Raw genomic sequence first — 19414 nt, forward strand, 5'->3', positions numbered from 1 at the left:
CCTGGTCTAGACAGAACGGAAGGCCCCCCCCCCCCGCCACCCCCCTTTTTCCACACCTTTACATTGCCATAGGGGAAATACAGTCCCTGAATCAAGACATATTGTCAATTTCAGGGATCCTTGGTAATCAGCATGGTTTGGCACCCAGAGGAAGTGTAGTTAATGTCCAGACAAAGACAGTGAGACTCTTAAAAGGTAGGACCTAACTCTGCGATGCCGCCAACCTAACCAGAGATGGACACCTGGCCCAGTTGTCTCTATTGGGGCAAAACGGGGGAGCTAAAGCCGCCACCCCCCTTTTTCCACACCTTTACATTGCCATAGGGGAAATACAGTCCCTGAATCAAGACATATTGTCAATTTCAGGGATCCTTGGTAATCAGCATGGTTTGGCACCCAGAGGAAGTGTAGTTAATGTCCAGACAAAGACAGTGAGACTCTTAAAAGGTAGGACCTAACTCTGCGATGCCGCCAACCTAACCAGAGATGGACACCTGGCCCAGTTGTCTCTATTGGGGCAAAACGGGGGAGCTAAAGGCAAATGAATAAAATGTCTGACATTCGTAATTATGGAAGCTTGTAAATTGAGACGATCGCAAATTGAGGACATACTCGTTCAAAGTCTGAGTTTGACTCGAATCAAATAAACAAATGGGCATACACTGTAAGGTGAGCAAATGCATAAATAAGGACACTTGGCCCAAACCTTGACTCGCTTCATTAATTTTGGTCCTTTTAACTTGCTATTTGGCGATAGTCAGGCCCACCTTTATGGTGGGGCTCAGGGGCCAACAGTCCTCAAGGTACGATCAGAATTGAGTTGTGGGAAAAAAATCTGAGTTTCTTGATTTCTTTGTCCGTCACTTTACATTCTTTGCATGAGTTGACCAACCCACAGATGATTCTGTGCAACATTTGGGGAGGAAAAATAGAGATAACTCACCCCTTTTGCGCATCAGGATTTTCAGATTGGAAAGGCACAGACAAGATCAGTCAACATCAAATCAGACATATTTTTCCACATTGTTGGATTTGTGCCTTTCATTGTATAGCTCATTGTCACTAAATGCAGTGTGTCAGTTACAGTATACAGTAATCCATTGCCGTATCTTCACCGGTGGCACCTTTGCACTCTTTCATAAGATATGAATGTGTTTCTTGGCTATGATGACTGAGCCCATGTGAGACAAAGCACTGTTGGGCTTTGCTCAAAATCTTAGGGGCTTTCCATACTCCTGGAACAATGAGTAGCGGGTCCGGTTTCACCACAATCCCTGTGACCCCAGACATAATGATAAAGATAATAGTCCAGAAAGAGTTGAACTTTGGACACGTTACACAACTATGAAGATGGGTTTCAACAGAAATTGAGTTGTTACACGTAAGATGTGTGTGGATAAATTTGATGTAATCTGTCCTTTGTCAAATGCAGCATGTGTATAACTTTAAAGCAGGGATGTAAAACTCATTTTAGTCGCGGGCCAATTTGAGTTTACGGCTTCCATTGGAAGTCAGTTGTGACAGTGAAACCACAAAATTATTACTTTATACAACAAATTAATACACAGGTGTCAAACGCAAGGCCCGGGGGCAGATCTGGCCGCCACGTAATTTTATGCGGCCCGCGAAAGCAAATCATGTGTCAACTTGCATGATCCTTGCTAAAATGCGCACCGAAATGTCAAATTGTCATGTGTAATAAATAAGAAATGAGATTTTGCAATCATTTTGTTTTCCTGTTTCCACTCACTTGAACAATCATTGAACAAACAATTATAGTTGACTGATTTCAAAACTAGTAATCCACTAATTTGTTATGTACAAATAATAATGTGATGAGACGATTAAAAATGTGTTTGTGGTTTCAAGTGTCATAGCATGGACCTCCGAGGGAAGACGTTACCAAAGTGGCCCAAGACAAAAATGTGTTTGACACGCCTGAATTAATAGATTGCTAGTTTTGAAATCAGTCAAGTCAATTCTAATAGTTTGTTCAAGTGAGTGTAAACAGAGTAACAAAATTATTGCACAATCTCAACGTGATTTATTACACATGACAATTTGACATTTCGAGACAGATTTTAGCAAGTTCACACACATGATTTGCTTTCACGGGCCACATGAAATGACCGGGCGGGCTGGATCTGGCCCCCGGGCCTTGATTTTGACATCCGTGCTTTAAAGTGAACAAGACAATGTCTCAAATTATATGAATACTTGTCTGAAGTGCCTAAGTCGCTTGGCAAACTAATTTGAACCGTGGAGGATCTCAAGGACAAGAGGATGCTATCAATATGTTTAATCAATTTTGGCTCATCTGGCTGCAGTTTCAGATAATCATGTTATCAGTGATTAGGGTTCAATCATAGTCTTTCAAATGTGTACATTTCCTCTCTAATTTGCAAATATTTCAAGAGACTACTATTCCCCAATCCAAATGTCAGCTGTAATTGTGGAAATTAAGCAAATAATCCATTTTCTAAGAGCTTCATACTCATTTATAGTTTTGAATGTGATGCAAACAACAATGTGAATCCAATCCAAAATCAATAATACCAAGATGATAACAGAGAAAATATAGCTCAAGCTCAACTGCTCAACTTGATCAGCAACAAAGGTAATAGAGCTTCGGTCATGTACAGTAACATCTGAGCAGCGCGGTGGAGCATCTGTGTGTTAGCTTGACCACACTTAATCATTCTGAGTGTGACAGCCGCAAGTGAAACTGTCCGCGTGTTTATTTTTGTGCGTGCCTGTGAAAGGCACTAACGCACGTTCCCTCTGATGTCAATGCATCCCACATCAAAGGTTTATCCAACATTAGCAAGTGTCCGATGTCCTTGTATTGTGCGTCTTTTGTGTGGGTTATCCAAAGCTGAACAGCCTGCTCAGCACTTTCTAAGGGTCAGTAGTCTATGACACAGCACGAGTATTTTATATCTTCCCTTATAAACCTTGTTCTCATCTCTTTCAAACTTCCAGTTTTTAATCTATGTTTGTGTATGTGTATATGTATATCTGTATATATGTGTGTGTATATGTATATATGTGTATGTATACAAATACATCGGTGTATATATGTATGTGTATGCGTGTATACGTGCATATGTGTGTATACGTGCATATGTGTGTATTGATGACAGGTTGGCACGTCTGCTTCACAGTGCAGAGGTGCAGGGTTCGATTCCTCCCTGTGTGGAGTTTGCATGTTCTCCCCTTGCCTGAGTGTTTTTTTTGTTTTGTTTTTTTTCCCATGTACTCCGGTTTCCTCCCACATTCTAAAAAAAAAAAAGCATGGCAGGCTAATGGAACACTAAGTTGTCTCTAGATGTGATTGTGAGCGAGGAATGGTTGTTCATCTATTGTTCAGGGTGTTACCTTACATGCCTGCTGCCCAATGACATCTGGGATAGGCTCCAGCATGCTTGCGACCCTCGTGAGGATCAGCGGATTAGAAAATGGATGGCTCTCTATCTATATATTTTTGAAAGATATATATTCTAAGGGCAAATTTTCCTTTCGGTGTTTCCTCTATTAGATTTCTTTGACTTAATAAAGATCAGATTAAAATCTTTACGGTCACTGAATCGTTCTCATTTCACTAAGCTGACGATTGTATTCTGTTTTTTTATTGGTACTTGTTCTCATGTAGGTCACAGGTGGGTTTGAACCAAAATAGGAAATCTTTATGTTGAGGCTGACGGGGTAACTGAATTGCTGTTGTATTTATAACCCAATACCAACAAATGATTGATTGCTTTCACGACTGTTGGAAACATTTTGTTGCCTTGGTGTTGTCTTGGCACTGAATAACATGCAGAAGTACAACAGCACATGCAAGAAAACTCAAAATGGTTTTAATCGGCCACAAAGTTGTAAACAACAGATATAATGAACAACCACAGCAATGAAAATTAATCTTATAAAAAAAGCAGGTCAACTGCTGTCAATACAAATTCATGAAAGGACAAGGACAAGAACAGCTGAGAAGAACAGCAGCTAAGAGACACATAATATGATAAAAAATCTGACAAGAGGGAACGTCCAAAACAGTTGAAACTGTATGATAAAATACAATTGAACCCCCAAAATGAACTGATCATTTAACAAAGTTCAGCACAAAATCATAATTTCAGCAATCCAGAGCGACTGTGACACATGAAAACCAAGTGCGGTACAGTGTCTATCTTTTCAATTTTTGAATCTCTCGAGTTGATTTTTCATTATTTCAGGCGTCACTAACAATATGAACGTCAAAAGCACAACTATCAGGATGAATGTTAGCACATATTGAAGTTCTTTTAACTGCAGGACTGTTCCCTCACAACCTACAAAAACGGGAGCAAGGATTTGAAGGAAAATGGGTTTTTTTTTAAAAAATATTTATGACCACATGCATATCTTAATCTGTCGTTTCTTATTTTAGAAGAGCCCCACAAAGCATCATCTCATCCTGGTGATGTTAAATGCTCTTAAAAGAGGACTCCATCGAGAAATAAATGGATTGCAACACAAAACAGACATTTTCAGTCGGCGCAAAAGTGGAGAAAATGTCTGTCCACAAATACAAAAGCTTCCACTTTTGGTGAATTTCCGCAAGCCTTTCGTCTGAATCACTGACTTCGTTTAAATGGCGTCAAAATTCCGCAAGACGCGGGGGGTGGCGGGGCATCCGTTGACAGATCTGTGAATGGTGTCACTCCATGTTTTTTTTTTCTTTCTCAAATAAATCTCATAATTTTTTATAAATCTTGGTTTCCCTGGACAACACAGGCGGACAGAGTGACTCCCAAATACATGTCAATTGGAATATCTCGATGTAAACCACGACGCAAATGGATGTCATTTCCGCTTCTGACTTTCTAACGTCCATCAAACACAGTATCACGTCATTCACCACACCAATAAAATAGTCGGTTTCTTCCTCGCTGCAAGAGTGTGTGCTGCTTTGAGTTCGTTTACCTCTGCTTGTGGACTTCCGGCAAGTTGCGCGCCAGATGAACATTAGTGTGTGTGTGTGTGTGTGGGTGTGTGTGTGTGTGTGTGGGTGTGTGTGTGTGTGTGTGGGTGTGTGTGTGTGTGTGTGGGTGTGTGTGTGTGTGTGTGGGTGTGTGTGTGTGTGTGTGGGTGTGTGTGTGTGTGTGTGCGTGTGTGTGTGTGTGTGGACACATTGTGGAATTTATGCCCTTGAGACAGAAAATAACGTAAAAATGCCGCAGAGAAATCTCTGTATTCAATTTAGGCTCGCTTACCAAGTGGTAAAATAAGATGGCCGCAAGTGGAGGAAAAAAAAACAATATTCCATTCAATGGAGGTTTTCCCAGACGCGTTTATGCGATCAAATGTTTGTGTTTGGAAAAGGAGTAACCCAGGGGTCTTGTTCGAATTTTAAAAAGACGAATATAAACATGTTCGGCTTTTTGTGGGCGTTACATGGACTTTCAAAACCCGAATATTGCTAATATTTGGTCTTGAAATGGTTCTTGACTGCATATAAACCTCGTCAGTGTTCTGAGGCTAATTATAGCTTGAAAAAATATTCAAATTCATCGGTCATTTATGGAAAGCGTCAGACTTGAAAGAATGATGAAACGTCGATTTCCTTCTCCGTCTTGCTCACCCCCTTTCTCCTAATTTAGTTTTCTTCACCCTCTCTGGCCCTCCACCGCATGGGTGGCGTCCACCCTGTGCTAGTGATTCTCTGCCCTCTTCCTCCTGACGCGAAGTGAGTCAGCTTCCTGAGCGCCAGAATCCTGGCGTTCGGCCTCCATGTCCTCTGCTCGAAACTCATTCGCCAATTGCTCCTCTGGCTCTCTGTCCTCTTCATTTTCGTCATCCTCCTCACTCCTCTCTGAGTCTGACTCATCTGAGTTGCCTTCTTCCAGGTAGCGATAACCTTTGACCTGTGGACACATGACATCATTTCTGCAGGGTTTTTGTCGGTCGGCTCAGTGTTAGAGAAATTTCACCTGATAAAAAAATCATGCTGCTCATAAGGTGGCTATAGAAAGTCAACACAAATCCCGGCTCAAATGCTAGGTTTTTGTGACATCAAAAAGGAGAGCAAAAATAAATCTGAAAAATGTGTTTACTACCAGTTGTGTGACCTGTCTAAGTCAACTTATTTATTTTAACAGAGAAGAAGTCAAAATAAAAGAGTGAATGTGGTTGCACAAGTTCTCATTACTAGGGCGTGGCTATGTTCAAAATCAACCAATCACAATCAACCCCATGTTAAGTGAGAGTCTGCACACATCTGCCGACATGAACTGAATATCTAAAACCATTTTTGAAAAATATGTTTTGAGTTTCGGCAGCAAGGGTGCTCTCGTGCAGGGGTCTCAACCATAAGAAGCTGCCCGTCTGGGTTGCGATCCGTTCCAAAGAGATCGAGAACTCATTCATTATTTGTCAATAAATGGAACTGCTTCTGCTAATTTCATCCACTGGAGACCATCTACCACTTAAACGGCACACTGAAATTAATTTTGCTCATATGATTTGCAGCTAGATAATCAATAATGTGAATATTTTCCAAATGTACTTTAATGATGATTTGTACTAAAACGATAAGGAAAATTGAAATAGTTCATTATGGCTTATTAAGCAACAAATATACAGGCCTGGCCCACTTGGGATAAAATGAGGGTGAATATGGCCCGCAAACTAAAATAAGTTTGACATCCCTGTTCTTGTGGTTAGTGCGTCGGCTTTCACAGTTGAGGTTCTTGGTTTGAATCTCAGCTCAGGCCTTGCTGTTTCCAACTTCGCCCTGCACTTTGGAATATTTTCTCCAGAAACTACGGGCCTCCTCCCAAATACCAAAAACATGTTAAGTATTTTAGTCCAACTTTAGTCTTTGTGTCTAAAGTAATTTTGTTTACTTTAAAGACTGCTGAATTCTGTGACATTTTTGAGGGACATTGAAAATATCTTTGGTATAATGAACTGCAATAATTTGTGTTTTGGTAGATTACAGTGTAATACATGCAGGACTGGTTTGGTCACCTTGTGTCTTGGTCGAGGGATGCGGGGCAGCCTATGGCGCACTTTCTTGGCAAGGCGGCGCTCCATCAGCCAGTAGCAGTAGCAAGCTAGCAGTAAAGTTGCAAGCAGGATGGCAAGTTTAGCCTTAATTGTGTGGGGAGAAAGACAGGATTAAAATACGACATGTCATTGACAGCATTAACGGCAATACAGTATAATGTATTTTCCGTCGGCTCTTTCTAAAACACTTTCCCTACATTTTTACCCCCTCCGATTCATGCCAAGAAGGTTTTGGAGTTGAAAACACAAATCTTTGAAAATGTGTTGACAATTTTTGGAAGACGCTGTGTTTTGTGTATGTTGCTGAAAACTTCCAATTAATCAGTATATACTGTCTCTCAGTATCTAAAGCCTCAAATAGGCAGAGGAAGGGCAATTGATGCTGATGTACATAGTTTTTTCTAAACAAAGTGACTGACTCACTGGTGTGGCTTTCATTTTCAATAAGAATGGGCCGGGCAATGATTTAACTGATTGTTAACACAAAAAGAAGATATGCTGCATGAATTAAAAACAAAGGGTGAAACATACCTACTTTGAGTTGGCTATTGTGGAACCATATTTTCTCGCCCTTTTTGCAACTGTGAGAATTGACAACATTCGGCACTATTATCCAGCTCTCTCACTTTCTTAATTAGAGTTGTAGTTCGTGTAGATTTTAGTTACTCTGCTTCCCCAAATACACCTAACCCGGCATGAAAAAAACCTTTACAAGAATACAACACTGCAAATATGGACATTTCATTAATTGAGAATATTATTGCACTTCAGGATAAATACCCGAATACGGTCTCAAGCACACAGTCACCCAAACAAACATAGTCGCATATACTGTATACAACAAATGTGACGTAAATTCTCACACCTCCTAGTTAAATTCAGACACAGATACATAAATGAAGACACTGGTAAAAGCAGAAGAACTACTTAAGCAGTTGAACCAAAGTGCAGATGCGACTTTTAATGTGAATGGAGTGCGTCTGTGATGTGACACGCGTTTACACAAAGCACGACACTGAGTGCACAAAAAACCAAACCAAACCAAAAGAAAAAAAAAAAACCATCACATGGCATGGTGTTCGCAGAAGTAAAAATGGTCCCACATGTAGCGACTCATTTTATCCCTCATATTGCCAGGCGAGATGGAAGGAGGTAGAAATATTTTGGAGACATGAGGCAAAGCTCGTCGAGCTCAAGTGTAAGGAGTAAAAGTAAAAAGTTGTCAGTAAAACAAATCAAGATATGTGCGGATACATGACGAATATACTTAAGTGCAGAAACAAAGTATCTGTACTTTGTTGCTTTCCACCACTGATATAGTCACTTACCCTCATCGGCAACTCTGACCAGAGGTAGACTACAAAGATGGCAATGGCTTGTAACCAGTGATAGATCGTGTAGACAAAGTCCAGACGTTCCTTCTCCTCAGCATATAAAATGCCAAGCAAGGCTGAAACAGACACACACACCCGAAAATATGCCTGCTTCTATGGTAATCCACAGTACATGCACGTACCACCACATCTCGGGTGCTACTCACTGCTGACTCCAGTCTTATTCAGGGCCGTCCCAAGCCCCCACAGCATAGAAATGATCAGAAGAGGGGCCTCATACTCATGGTGTGGAGGAGTTGGTGAAAACACCATGAGTACCACCAACAGCACCAAATGGACACTGGCTCCTGCTGCCAGACACACCCACCGCGGGAGACGTAAGAGGCAGAGGGACAGGAAGGAGAAGATGGAGCACGACAGCCCGTAGACCACAATTAAGAGCCACAGTTTTTGTAGGCCCAAAGTACAAACGCCATAGGACTGTGTGGAGAGAAATGATTGATTAATATATGTACACTTGGCATGATATTGTGCTTTTCCGCGTGTATCAACTCTATCGAGTACAGTGGCACTTTGGAGTCCTTCAAATCCAGATTTCGCCCATTTTTTGCCTTGAGTTAAAACAGAAAATTGACTTGAGTGAGCTTCCAAAACGCTGCCATTAGATGGCCACCAGATGGCGGCAGAGGACCTCACAACGTCCAGTCAATTTAAGCGGTTACATAGCAAGCACTGAGTCTGTTGAGTTTTATGCTTGCATTTTCCATTTTTTCCGATTAAAATAATTTCTTTGCTGTGGACCTTTGTAATGTGCTGAATGTGTGCAAAGCGTGGCGAAAAATACAAAATCAAAAAACCGTGAAGCAATTTGATTTACAAGCATGGAACATATTAAACTTATAAGTCAAGTTATCACTGTACTACCTAAATTAATTAACGGTAAATTTGGATGACAGCTAAGTACCAGGCTAAGTCCGGTGATGGCGAAGAGGACTTCCAATCCACTGTAGACAAAGAAAGGGCAGAGAAGCCGCAAGCGGTAGTCCCTCAAATGTTTGAAAGGAAGCTGGAAGATGTTTCCCCAGCCAATACTGCGCAGATCGATCTCCTCTGTTGGGCGGTACGCAGCACCACACAGCAAAAGGAACTGAATGAGGTAGAACAATTGTACTTTATATTAAAAAAAAAAAAAAAAGAAAAAAAATGACAAAGGGCACAAAAACTGAGATTTTTAAAGCCAGAGAAAAATTAATCAAAAGATATTTATCTCCATCATTGAAGTCCATGAACCCTTGATTTGTCACATAAATGTTGCTTCGTGCAGAAAAATGGTGCTCTGCTAATTATGGGATTTACTGTTTGTAGTGTACCAGTACTCATAGTTACGTGTGCAGGCACACATCTTTAAATTATACATATTTTCTCTATGACCTGGAGATCAGGAAATAAATATTACTGCATTATCATTGACTAATTCAAATTCAATCCATCTAGTTCAATTGCAATATGCAAAAAGGCATGATGATGAACTCAATTATTGTAGCGTCTAAAGATCTAGTTTATTCGATTTAGGTCTCGTAAAGAGCTTATTATTCCTTCATTAACCCTTACGGCGACAGCGGTTACTCCAGTGGGACAGCTTACCATGTTATCAGGGTGCGTGAAAGGGTTAAAAGGTTGGATTGTTTTTCCATGATGTCAGAGTGTGTGTTGTTGTAAACGAATGAAACAGAAGTAAGAACAATGCATTTAAACTCTGTGGATTGTGGGGTCTTTGTAACAAGTCAGACCACTTACAATGATCATGGACAGGAAAGCAAAGCCCATGAGCACGCTTTCCACGATGATCAACTTCATGGACTGGGGTAGACTTCTCAGCACTGTCGTGTTCAATCCTGGAATCACACCACTGATTTTGGCCCCTGGGAAGCAGATGACAAGAAAGTTTAACCAGGACTATCTGGAATACCAGGTTAGGAATGTCATACAGTGACAACTACAAGCTGAAACCTTGAAGATTCATTTTAACTAAAATGTCGCCAATTATAAAAATGAAAGAAATCTTGATTTTGGAAATAGTCTGAGCAGTCAAAATTGAATTTTGAGCCACTGGATGCATGAGATGTACTATAATATGACGCAGTTTCCCTCAGGAGGAAACTCGTCGAAAAAGTGTTCCACAAAAAATGTTCGATGACGATGCAAATAGTAGTCCACTACTGTAGTTCATTCTAAATGTGTTTTGATTGGCTTCAGGTCAGGAAGCTCAATTTCTGCAACACCGAACTAATCCAAACATGCATATATGTACAGTACGTATCTTGCATACACTTGTCCACCGTGTCCTCTGAGACAGAACCAATTTAGGGGGCAAAACAGAGGGGAATAGACATACCCTAGATTTACAGTATTAATTAATTTACAGGTAAGTGTTGTACATTTGTAACCTGTGGAATGCGTATTGACCCATGGCAGACATGACTATCTAGTTTCATTTTGCTACGAGCAACCGGTTTCACTCGCCTATTTATTTATTATTATTATTCTAGCAGGGTGCTTCCAAGTCAATTTTCGATCCAGTTATCTTTTATTTTTTTAAGTACCCCCGTACATTTACAACAGCGAGAGAATGAAAAAAAGTGTGTGTTTTTACATGAGGGTGGTTTGACACAGGCGCAAACTGATAGACGAATTTGTTTTTAAGGGCCGATCCTGATTATTAGAAATCAAGGGGGCCAATATTAATTCGAGTTTTACCTTTTTTTTCCAGTTTTTTTTTTGTGGGGGCGGGGGTGCTGTTTTCCCCATTTTTTTAAAATAAAGAAACATATGGAATGTTTAACAGCATTTTAAAAAATAAGTTCAGGGTGAAGGGATTTTCATTCACAGTATAGGCTCTCATATTGCTGTATTGCGGTTTTTCATACAGTGACAAAATACTTGCTTTTGTTTCAGTGCGGCCTTTCATGGTTATAGATGATTCGGGTGAAGGTTTGGAATGAGTGACTGCAAATGATTTTTTTCTGAGTGTAAATGAGAGACTGTTTGCATTTAGGTGTGATTGAGGAACAGAGGGTGCCAAGGTGCCACGAGCAAGGGGGAACGCCGGCCGAACCCCTGGACTGGAGATCACAATCGGCACTGAAAAAGGCCCCCAAAGCAGGACGGCCACTTTCAACAACAAAAGACGGCCAAATGCGGAAGACCATATCCACATCAAAGGAAGATTCACAATAGAATGACAATTCACACCTAATCTGACAGATGCCGTTGGGGAATTGTATGAAAGGTGGATCAAGGGAAAGGCGTCTTGGTCACTCTGCTTCGCTACCTTCGCGGTTAGGAGAAGTTGATGACCCAGAGCTCTGTTTAGAATAAATAATTGGCTTGATCTATCCTCCTGACTACCAGGGAAAAAAATGTTGTCCAATCACATTTATTTTGAAATTCCCCAATCTATGTGAAGTAATTGGACTACTCCAAAAGAAATTTTTGAAATTCCACTACATTTTTTTTAAACACTTGAATACTAGGCTCAAATACACTTAAAACAACTCAAACAACACTTTAACGTGTTCATAAGAGTCTTATAAATAAAATGCCAACAGCATTTCAAGACAAAATGTGTTTGATAAAAACTATTACATTTCCTCTTCCCATAAAAAGTGCTTGCACTGAGGGAAGCCATTTTCTTCTATTGAGAAGTCAAAGTAACAAAGCCCCACCCCCTACAAATTTGGTATCATTGGAAAGCACTGAATGTACTCTTTAGAGCACAAAAGGAGTTAATGCGATTGGATGCTCTGGGTGGGAGATATTTAGGTTCACAAATGTCCTCTACAGAGGACAAATTTGAACTACTGGTAGTCAGGAGGCTATGCTGTATTAGACTATTCGTTAGGGATTAAATACTTTTCTGTGTTACTGACTCAAAAGACGTGTGCATCTGGTCATTCCTGAGCCCATCAACGAGCACCACGGAAGCCAGCCAAGGTATTTGATTATTGGTCAAATAGTGTGGTGGAAATTCCGCCTTCAAAGGTTATTATATTTCTAAGCTTTTTTCCCCCCAAAATACATTTAATTGGGTGTTAATTAGACACGGATTTTCACTCTTTGCTGGCTGCCCAGGTTCTTATCCCACCACAAATAGCAGGGGTCCACTGTAAAAGGGAAAATATTGGCATTTAAAAATGAAAAGAAAAAAAACCTGGTGAAATGCCATTAAACATGTTTGTGCAAATAACGTTTAAGTTTTTTCTTTTAGTTTTAGACATGTAGAGAAGAGAAAGCTTTGATTTAACATTCTAACAAAATGTACCAAGAGCGCCCATTGCCCTCAGCATGTCTCAAGTGAAATGAAATTCTCAACAAATCAGTAAGTCCCCAAAGGTTTCTATTGTCAACTAAGTTTTCCACAATTTCAAAACTTTTTATTTCAAATTTTTATTTAGAATTTCCAACGATTAATTTTCAAAGAAATAAAAAGTGTATGGAATTCTTATAAATGTAAGCGAATAATTAAATAAATAAACGAAGGAATACATCAATAGTTCCCTGAAGCTAACCTCGTTTTAAACTGATCTTTTATTGGCCTTCATATTTTTAAAAGAGGCAAATGCCGATCGTCGACAAAATGCCAAATGTCTGCGGCGAGAAGCAAACGCGCGCGTGCGCGCACACACACACACACACACACACACACACACACACACACACACACACACACACACACACACTCGTATTTTTGCTGTCTCGCTACATAATGTTGAGCTCAAAGTTTACAATGATGTTGCAGTGTACCCATGTGACTTTACCACAGCTTTTGACGTTGAAGAGAACGTGACTGTCGTCAAGAATGAAGCCATTGAGGAGGAGACTCATGGGGAACTCGGCAAAGACGAAGCTCAGCTAGTGAGAGACACAAGGAAGACAAGCTGTTGTAGATGATGGAGGCAAAACAAAATTGTATTATTTGTGTCTAAATAAAAGATCACTTTTTAAAAGAATAATTATTATATTCATAACTTGGTGAAATAGCTTCAACTTGAATGTGCGTTTTATTTCAGAAACAGATGTTTTTTTTTTTATTTTTTATTATCAGACACTGATTGGTGCCACATTTGTGCCTGTTCAGTTCATCTGCCGCGCAAGGATGCATCATCCCACTGTCGGCTTATGCTGGATCCAGTATTTTGTGGAGCCTTTCGGTTAACTGTAAAGTCATCGCTTTGCATTTTATTGTCAAATGGCGTCTTTGTCAGTTAATCAATGTGTTCTCTGGTATGTTGTCATCTATAAGTACAAGTACGATTGAGGTATTTTGCTTCCTCTACTTGGAAAAGGCTGCAAGGTCATAAACTTCCATTTCATCGTCCCAAAAGGTGATTGATTTATTTATGTTTGATATACAGTGGTTGCAGAGTCCTAATAAGCTATTGCCTTGGAGGATAATGATCATTTGTGCTGTTTTGAAGCACATTAAAATGGGAAATATTCTTCATATTTTATGCATGTCCAGACTGAATGTCACATTTTTGTATGAGTGGCGGAGGAACTCACATGGAAGATGACACTGAAGATTGACTGGAAGATGATGATGTATTTGTGGCACACTCCCTTTGGGATCTTCTTCTGCTCCTGTACATGCTCTTCCTTATAGTTGACGTATTCATAATACTGTTGCGCCATCCTGTGTGTGTTGTGTTTATTTTTTATTATCAGACACTGATTGGTGCCACATTTGTGCCTGTTCAGTTCATCTGCCGCGCAAGGATGCATCATCCCACTGTCGGCTTATGCTGGATCCAGTATTTTGTGGAGCCTTTCGGTTAACTGTAAAGTCATCGCTTTGCATTTTATTGTCAAATGGCGTCTTTGTCAGTTAATCAATGTGTTCTCTGGTATGTTGTCATCTATAAGTACAAGTACGATTGAGGTATTTTGCTTCCTCTACTTGGAAAAGGCTGCAAGGTCATAAACTTCCATTTCATCGTCCCAAAAGGTGATTGATTTATTTATGTTTGATATACAGTGGTTGCAGAGTCCTAATAAGCTATTGCCTTGGAGGATAATGATCATTTGTGCTGTTTTGAAGCACATTAAAATGGGAAATATTCTTCATATTTTATGCATGTCCAGACTGAATGTCACATTTTTGTATGAGTGGCGGAGGAACTCACATGGAAGATGACACTGAAGATTGACTGGAAGATGATGATGTATTTGTGGCACACTCCCTTTGGGATCTTCTTCTGCTCCTGTACATGCTCTTCCTTATAGTTGACGTATTCATAATACTGTTGCGCCATCCTGTGTGTGTTGTGACAGTACAACTAGTGACAAATAATCTTTTGGGGTCTTCGGTGCAAAGGTAGTGTTTCTCAAATCATATAAAAATGGAAGTGAAATCATATTTTACTTCACTAAATGTTTGAAAACAAAGTTATAAAGAATGAATGCAAATATGTTGACCTCAAAAGTGAAATACAACTGAACAAATGTACTGTAGTGAATAACACTATAAAGTTGAAGCCAGTGCCGAATTATTCAATTCAGTGATTCGACACGTTCCACAAAAGGGGACCTGCGTACTACCTGCTCGTGATGACACACATAATGTCCCTCCTTCCATCCGTTATCTGAAATGCTGATCCTTACAAGGGTTGCGGGTTTTCCAACTTTTGTCCGAAAAGCGCAGGTAAACAAATGCGCTTTATGATCCCTGCCCTTTCTCACCTTGTGATATAATTTCCAAGGGAGGCCCAGAGTGGCACAATGGCCACACCGATGGCAACAGCAGACGGAACCAAGGTGTAGTACCGCTCCCAGTAATTGGTCGAGACAAAAAAGGCATAGATTCCGGAAGCCAGAAACATCATCCACTTTGTTCCAAGAAACCTTGGATGAAGACATTAGGTTGAGATGGTTTATCAGAGCACCACTGTCTGATGAAATGAGCTGTTGTACATCTACCTGATGAGAATGGGGGTGTACAGCAGCCCTAATATGGGCGTGACGTTGATTCCCCTCAGCATCTTCCGATCAATGTCTTCGAGACCGAGGTTGCTGTACTTTACTTCGCGATAAGTCATATCGTAATGAAGGATAAGCTGCATCTGCAGTAACCCTGGAGAATGCACAATCACAAAATATACAACTGAGTTTGTGGCCGCGTCTCCGGACGCACGTCAAACTATGACAGTGCCTTCTTACCCATGTACACACTGTACATAATCATGGCTCCAACGCTGGCTGCGAGAACATTCTTGATAACTCCAAATCGCTTTCTCCTGTAGTATTTTCTCTCTTCCTCCTCCTCATTGTATTCTGCCTGTGGACCCAAAAACTCCTCCATCTTTGGGAAACAGTGGTGAAATGTGATCAGACCACAAGAAATTAAAACAGAAGCATCACCTGCAGGAAAAAAGTTACTTCAACCCGAAGTCTGGTTATCACAAGGACTAGATATTGAAGGTTTGATAAAACACTGTGTAGCACAAAGCTCACCTGGCCCTGCATGTTGTCTTCTTGGCCCACATCCAGCATTTCATTCGCAGCGCCATTGGGGGTTGCTAAAATCCGATCTGTTTCGTTTAACTCTTCCTCCAGATTCATGGCTGCCATCTGGTGACCACAAGGAATACAACACCAAATTAATGAGCATTGCAAGCACTCGCTGTAATCGTGTACTGTCCAATGAAATCTTTATTTACAAACAATATGTTCTGTATTGGATTCCAAATATTTTGCTAATATCAGGGTAACTACTTCTTGAATGTGATTGATTCATTTGATGACCCAAACATGCACAATGTCTATTCATGTCCGCAATTTCACGTTTGCTTGATTTTTTTTTGTTTTTTTTTTTAATTGAACATATAAGTACGGAACAGAAATTATTTTCGTAAGAAATAAAAAGAAGAAGAGAAAACATACATGGTGATCACCAAGCACAATTTATATGTTCAAAAGGGAGTAAGAAGGAGAAAACGTATCTAGTCCTACCCCTTGTTCAGGTCCCCACAAAAGGTGGACAGGCATGAGCCAGATGATCAAACATTGATGGACTTGGTTGCAAAATGACCTTAATTTGATTTACTGATGATGTATTACAGTAGCATTTCCTTAAAAAAAAACTACAAAGGCAAATGCAGATGAAATACATTTCTTATACAGGTTCTGTGTGTGTGTGTGTGTGTGTGTGTGTGTGTGTGTGTGTGTGTGTGTGTGTGTGTGTGTGTGTGTGTGTGTGTGTGTGTGTGTGTGTGTGTGTGGTGGGAGGAAGGCAAAGATTTCTTGGTCTGTTGAAGTGACTAAAAGTTTGGCCATTCGACTGTGAATTTAACCGTGTTTTTTATTAGTTGCGGCCATTGACATCTGAAATCTGGAGTTGATGAACATCACCAAATTGTAAGTTTCCTCCCCGGCAATACTTTGCCAGACCTTCAGTGCAGTCACCTTCGCTTGTTTGATTGTGCCTCTTGCTGCTTTCACTTTTGTCATCAGTTAAAAGTGAAATGCGGGCTTGTAATCAAGCCGCCAAGGCCGTTGTTGAGAATTCAATTTGTTTGGCCTCACTAAGTTTTCAATTATTTCTACATGTTGAGTGTAATTGTCAGCGGTAGCTCGTCAATAGGTACTTGGGCGCTGCCCTACCACGAACCTGAGTCGCAGCGAAAGGCACAAATATTGATGAGGTAATGAAAATGAAATGTTGTCATAAAAATACTTCAAAATATACAGTACCTATATCTGTTTTCAGATGATCGGGATAAATAGTGTACAGTTATTGATGAGTAAAATTGATCTGTGCCATCTCAAACGATGACAAAATTCTGATTTGGCCGCGCAAAACGTTTGCGATGGACCACAGACTTTTATATGAATGGACTAATAAAGCCGCTGATTCACCGTAGCCTGGAGTGATGCCAGCGGTGGCCAATTTTGCGCTGTCACTCCCTAAGCGCACCTAATTTGAATACAATGATTTCTCTTTGCCGTTTTCACATTCTTTTCTGTCTCTAAGGGGAAAAAAGAATTTGTGGTGTGCGGTTGTCAAATGACCAAAACTCAGAAAACAGGTAAGTCGTGAGCAACAGTCATGTCATTTTCAGTTGACATCAAGTGCAAGCAAGCAAAATGGCAGTAAGATTTAGTTGCTCAATTCATATTCCACAAATAATGCACTATTAATCCGAATGTTTAGGTGTGGGGGATGGGGGGGACAGCTAAAACATTTTCTACTCTTCTCGGAAAATGCATAGATGGCCGCAGTCGACTGGGGATTTTGTGGGGAGCTGGAAGAATGCCTGATAACTCGCCCTCTCTTTCTGAAGTGATTAATTTCTGCCATGGGTTTTAGGTCAGGGTTCCGAGCAACTTTTTCCACATCAAATTCATGGAGCTTGCTTTCTGCACCCTTCAACAGTACTGGATTGGCGAAAGAGAAAAAGACCTTCCCCAAATTGTTTCCACAAAGAGAAAGTTCAAAATACGTCTTTGCAAAATAAAGACGTCAGATTCAATGGGAAATACAGGTTTCAGTCCTGATGAATACCGAATGTTTCTCTACTTTTTGCATATCACATAGGCTACGGTACTATAGTTCCTCCCTGTCCTTCCTTGTCATTTAATAAATTATTCTTACTTCTCTGTATAACTTCCCCATTGCAATGAATTTGTTCATTTCTTTTCCGTCGTTTCACTCAAATCTTATAAATTCTTTGATGTAACAATACTTTTAATGAGCCCCCCATTGAAATTTGAAACATTTACACATCTTGCTCATTTCGTTTCTTCTAGGCAGCTAAAAAATTATTAACTGTGCTACATGTATGTTGAGATTATGAAATACCTGTATACAACTTCAGTGCATAAGTACTACTACTATTTAAAATATGGCCGTGATTTTAAAAAGCAAATTAAAATCATACCATTTTAAGGCTGGATTAAAATAGTCAAATAACGGCTTGTTACCTGCGAAATCTTTAAATGATTATTGCCAACTTTACAAGTTTAGCATCGGGTACTCTAATTATAAACGGTTAAAACACAACTGCTGCCTGGGGTTTATGTCAAGCACAGAAAGCAAAAGCGTGTGCTTTCCAATGCCGAGATGTACAGTACTAAAACGAACATCCCATCGTGTCGTGCACTCTCACCTCAAGTGACGGTTGGTCATACGCAGCAAGCCACTTACCATGTCTGACGAATCGAGTCGCGCGGAGCGTGAAGACGTCCAGTGCCCACCTAAGGGACAAGCACCAGTACTGAGCCTCTCCTTACACGTAGCGGATAGGTTAGTCTTTCGTTTTCCAATGTGCGGGCCACAGGTATATACTTACAGGAGTTTCGAGAGGAACCGAAAGCCACTTTTTTCTTCACTTCCTCCCAATCTGCTCGTGTTTATTTTAAAGGGCCAGGCACAAATTTGCCGCCTCACTCAATGGCTGGAATAATCGTTCCAATATCCGCTTCAACGTTTATTGCTAACACTCATGTTTACTCCACCAAATAATCAAATTGCTTTATTCGGGTTAGGAGGGAAAAAAAAACATTGCAGCCCCGATGATATGTAGTCGGACGGCTGACGGGGAGGTTAAAGGCAACACACAAAATGAAATGGAAATTTAAAAAAATAAAATAAAATACACGGTCCACTTATAGCACAATATAGACGAGAGTGACAGAGTAAAGTCTGTACAGGTATATGATAAAATGTGTGGAAGGTAGCAATGTCCTACATAATTCAATGTCTCCCAACATTTGTGTGTGTGTTTTGAGGCTTTTTTTTTCCCCACAGACAACTGTTCAACTACCAAGCACATGTTCAATAATCCTCACATTGCTTTCAAAGACCGGACAATGTTTCACATTTAACTCACTCTATCCTAGTATATGCACTTTAAATAGTTTTTAAGTCAAATGAAATAATGTCGATATATACAGTGGACCCCGCATAATCACAGTGTTTTTCAAAGCCCCCTCCCCCATGCATTATAATTTTTTGCCAGGATGAAAACTATTTTTGC

General features: G+C 40.3%; 1 protein-coding gene across 1 annotated transcript; it reads right to left on the reverse strand.

Moving 5' to 3' along the window:
• Window positions 1-5311: 5311 nt before the first annotated feature.
• On the reverse strand, window positions 5312-19380 carry unc93b1 (unc-93 homolog B1, TLR signaling regulator). The gene is made up of 13 exons (XM_019889391.1): window positions 18583-19380; window positions 15891-16007; window positions 15597-15738; window positions 15357-15510; window positions 15120-15281; window positions 14564-14693; window positions 13199-13292; window positions 10179-10303; window positions 9346-9528; window positions 8588-8861; window positions 8376-8497; window positions 7009-7131; window positions 5312-5903 (listed from the first exon to the last, which is right to left on the reverse strand). The coding sequence occupies exons 1-13, from the start codon at window positions 18583-18585 to the stop codon at window positions 5691-5693; spliced, it is 1842 nt and encodes a 613-aa protein (XP_019744950.1). The 5' UTR covers window positions 18586-19380; the 3' UTR covers window positions 5312-5690.
• Window positions 19381-19414: the final 34 nt, after the last annotated feature.

The sequence above is a fragment of the Hippocampus comes genome, unplaced genomic scaffold (assembly GCF_001891065.2).
Source record: "Hippocampus comes isolate QL1 unplaced genomic scaffold, H_comes_QL1_v1.1 scaffold86, whole genome shotgun sequence".
Taxonomy (NCBI): Eukaryota; Metazoa; Chordata; class Actinopteri; order Syngnathiformes; family Syngnathidae; genus Hippocampus; species Hippocampus comes.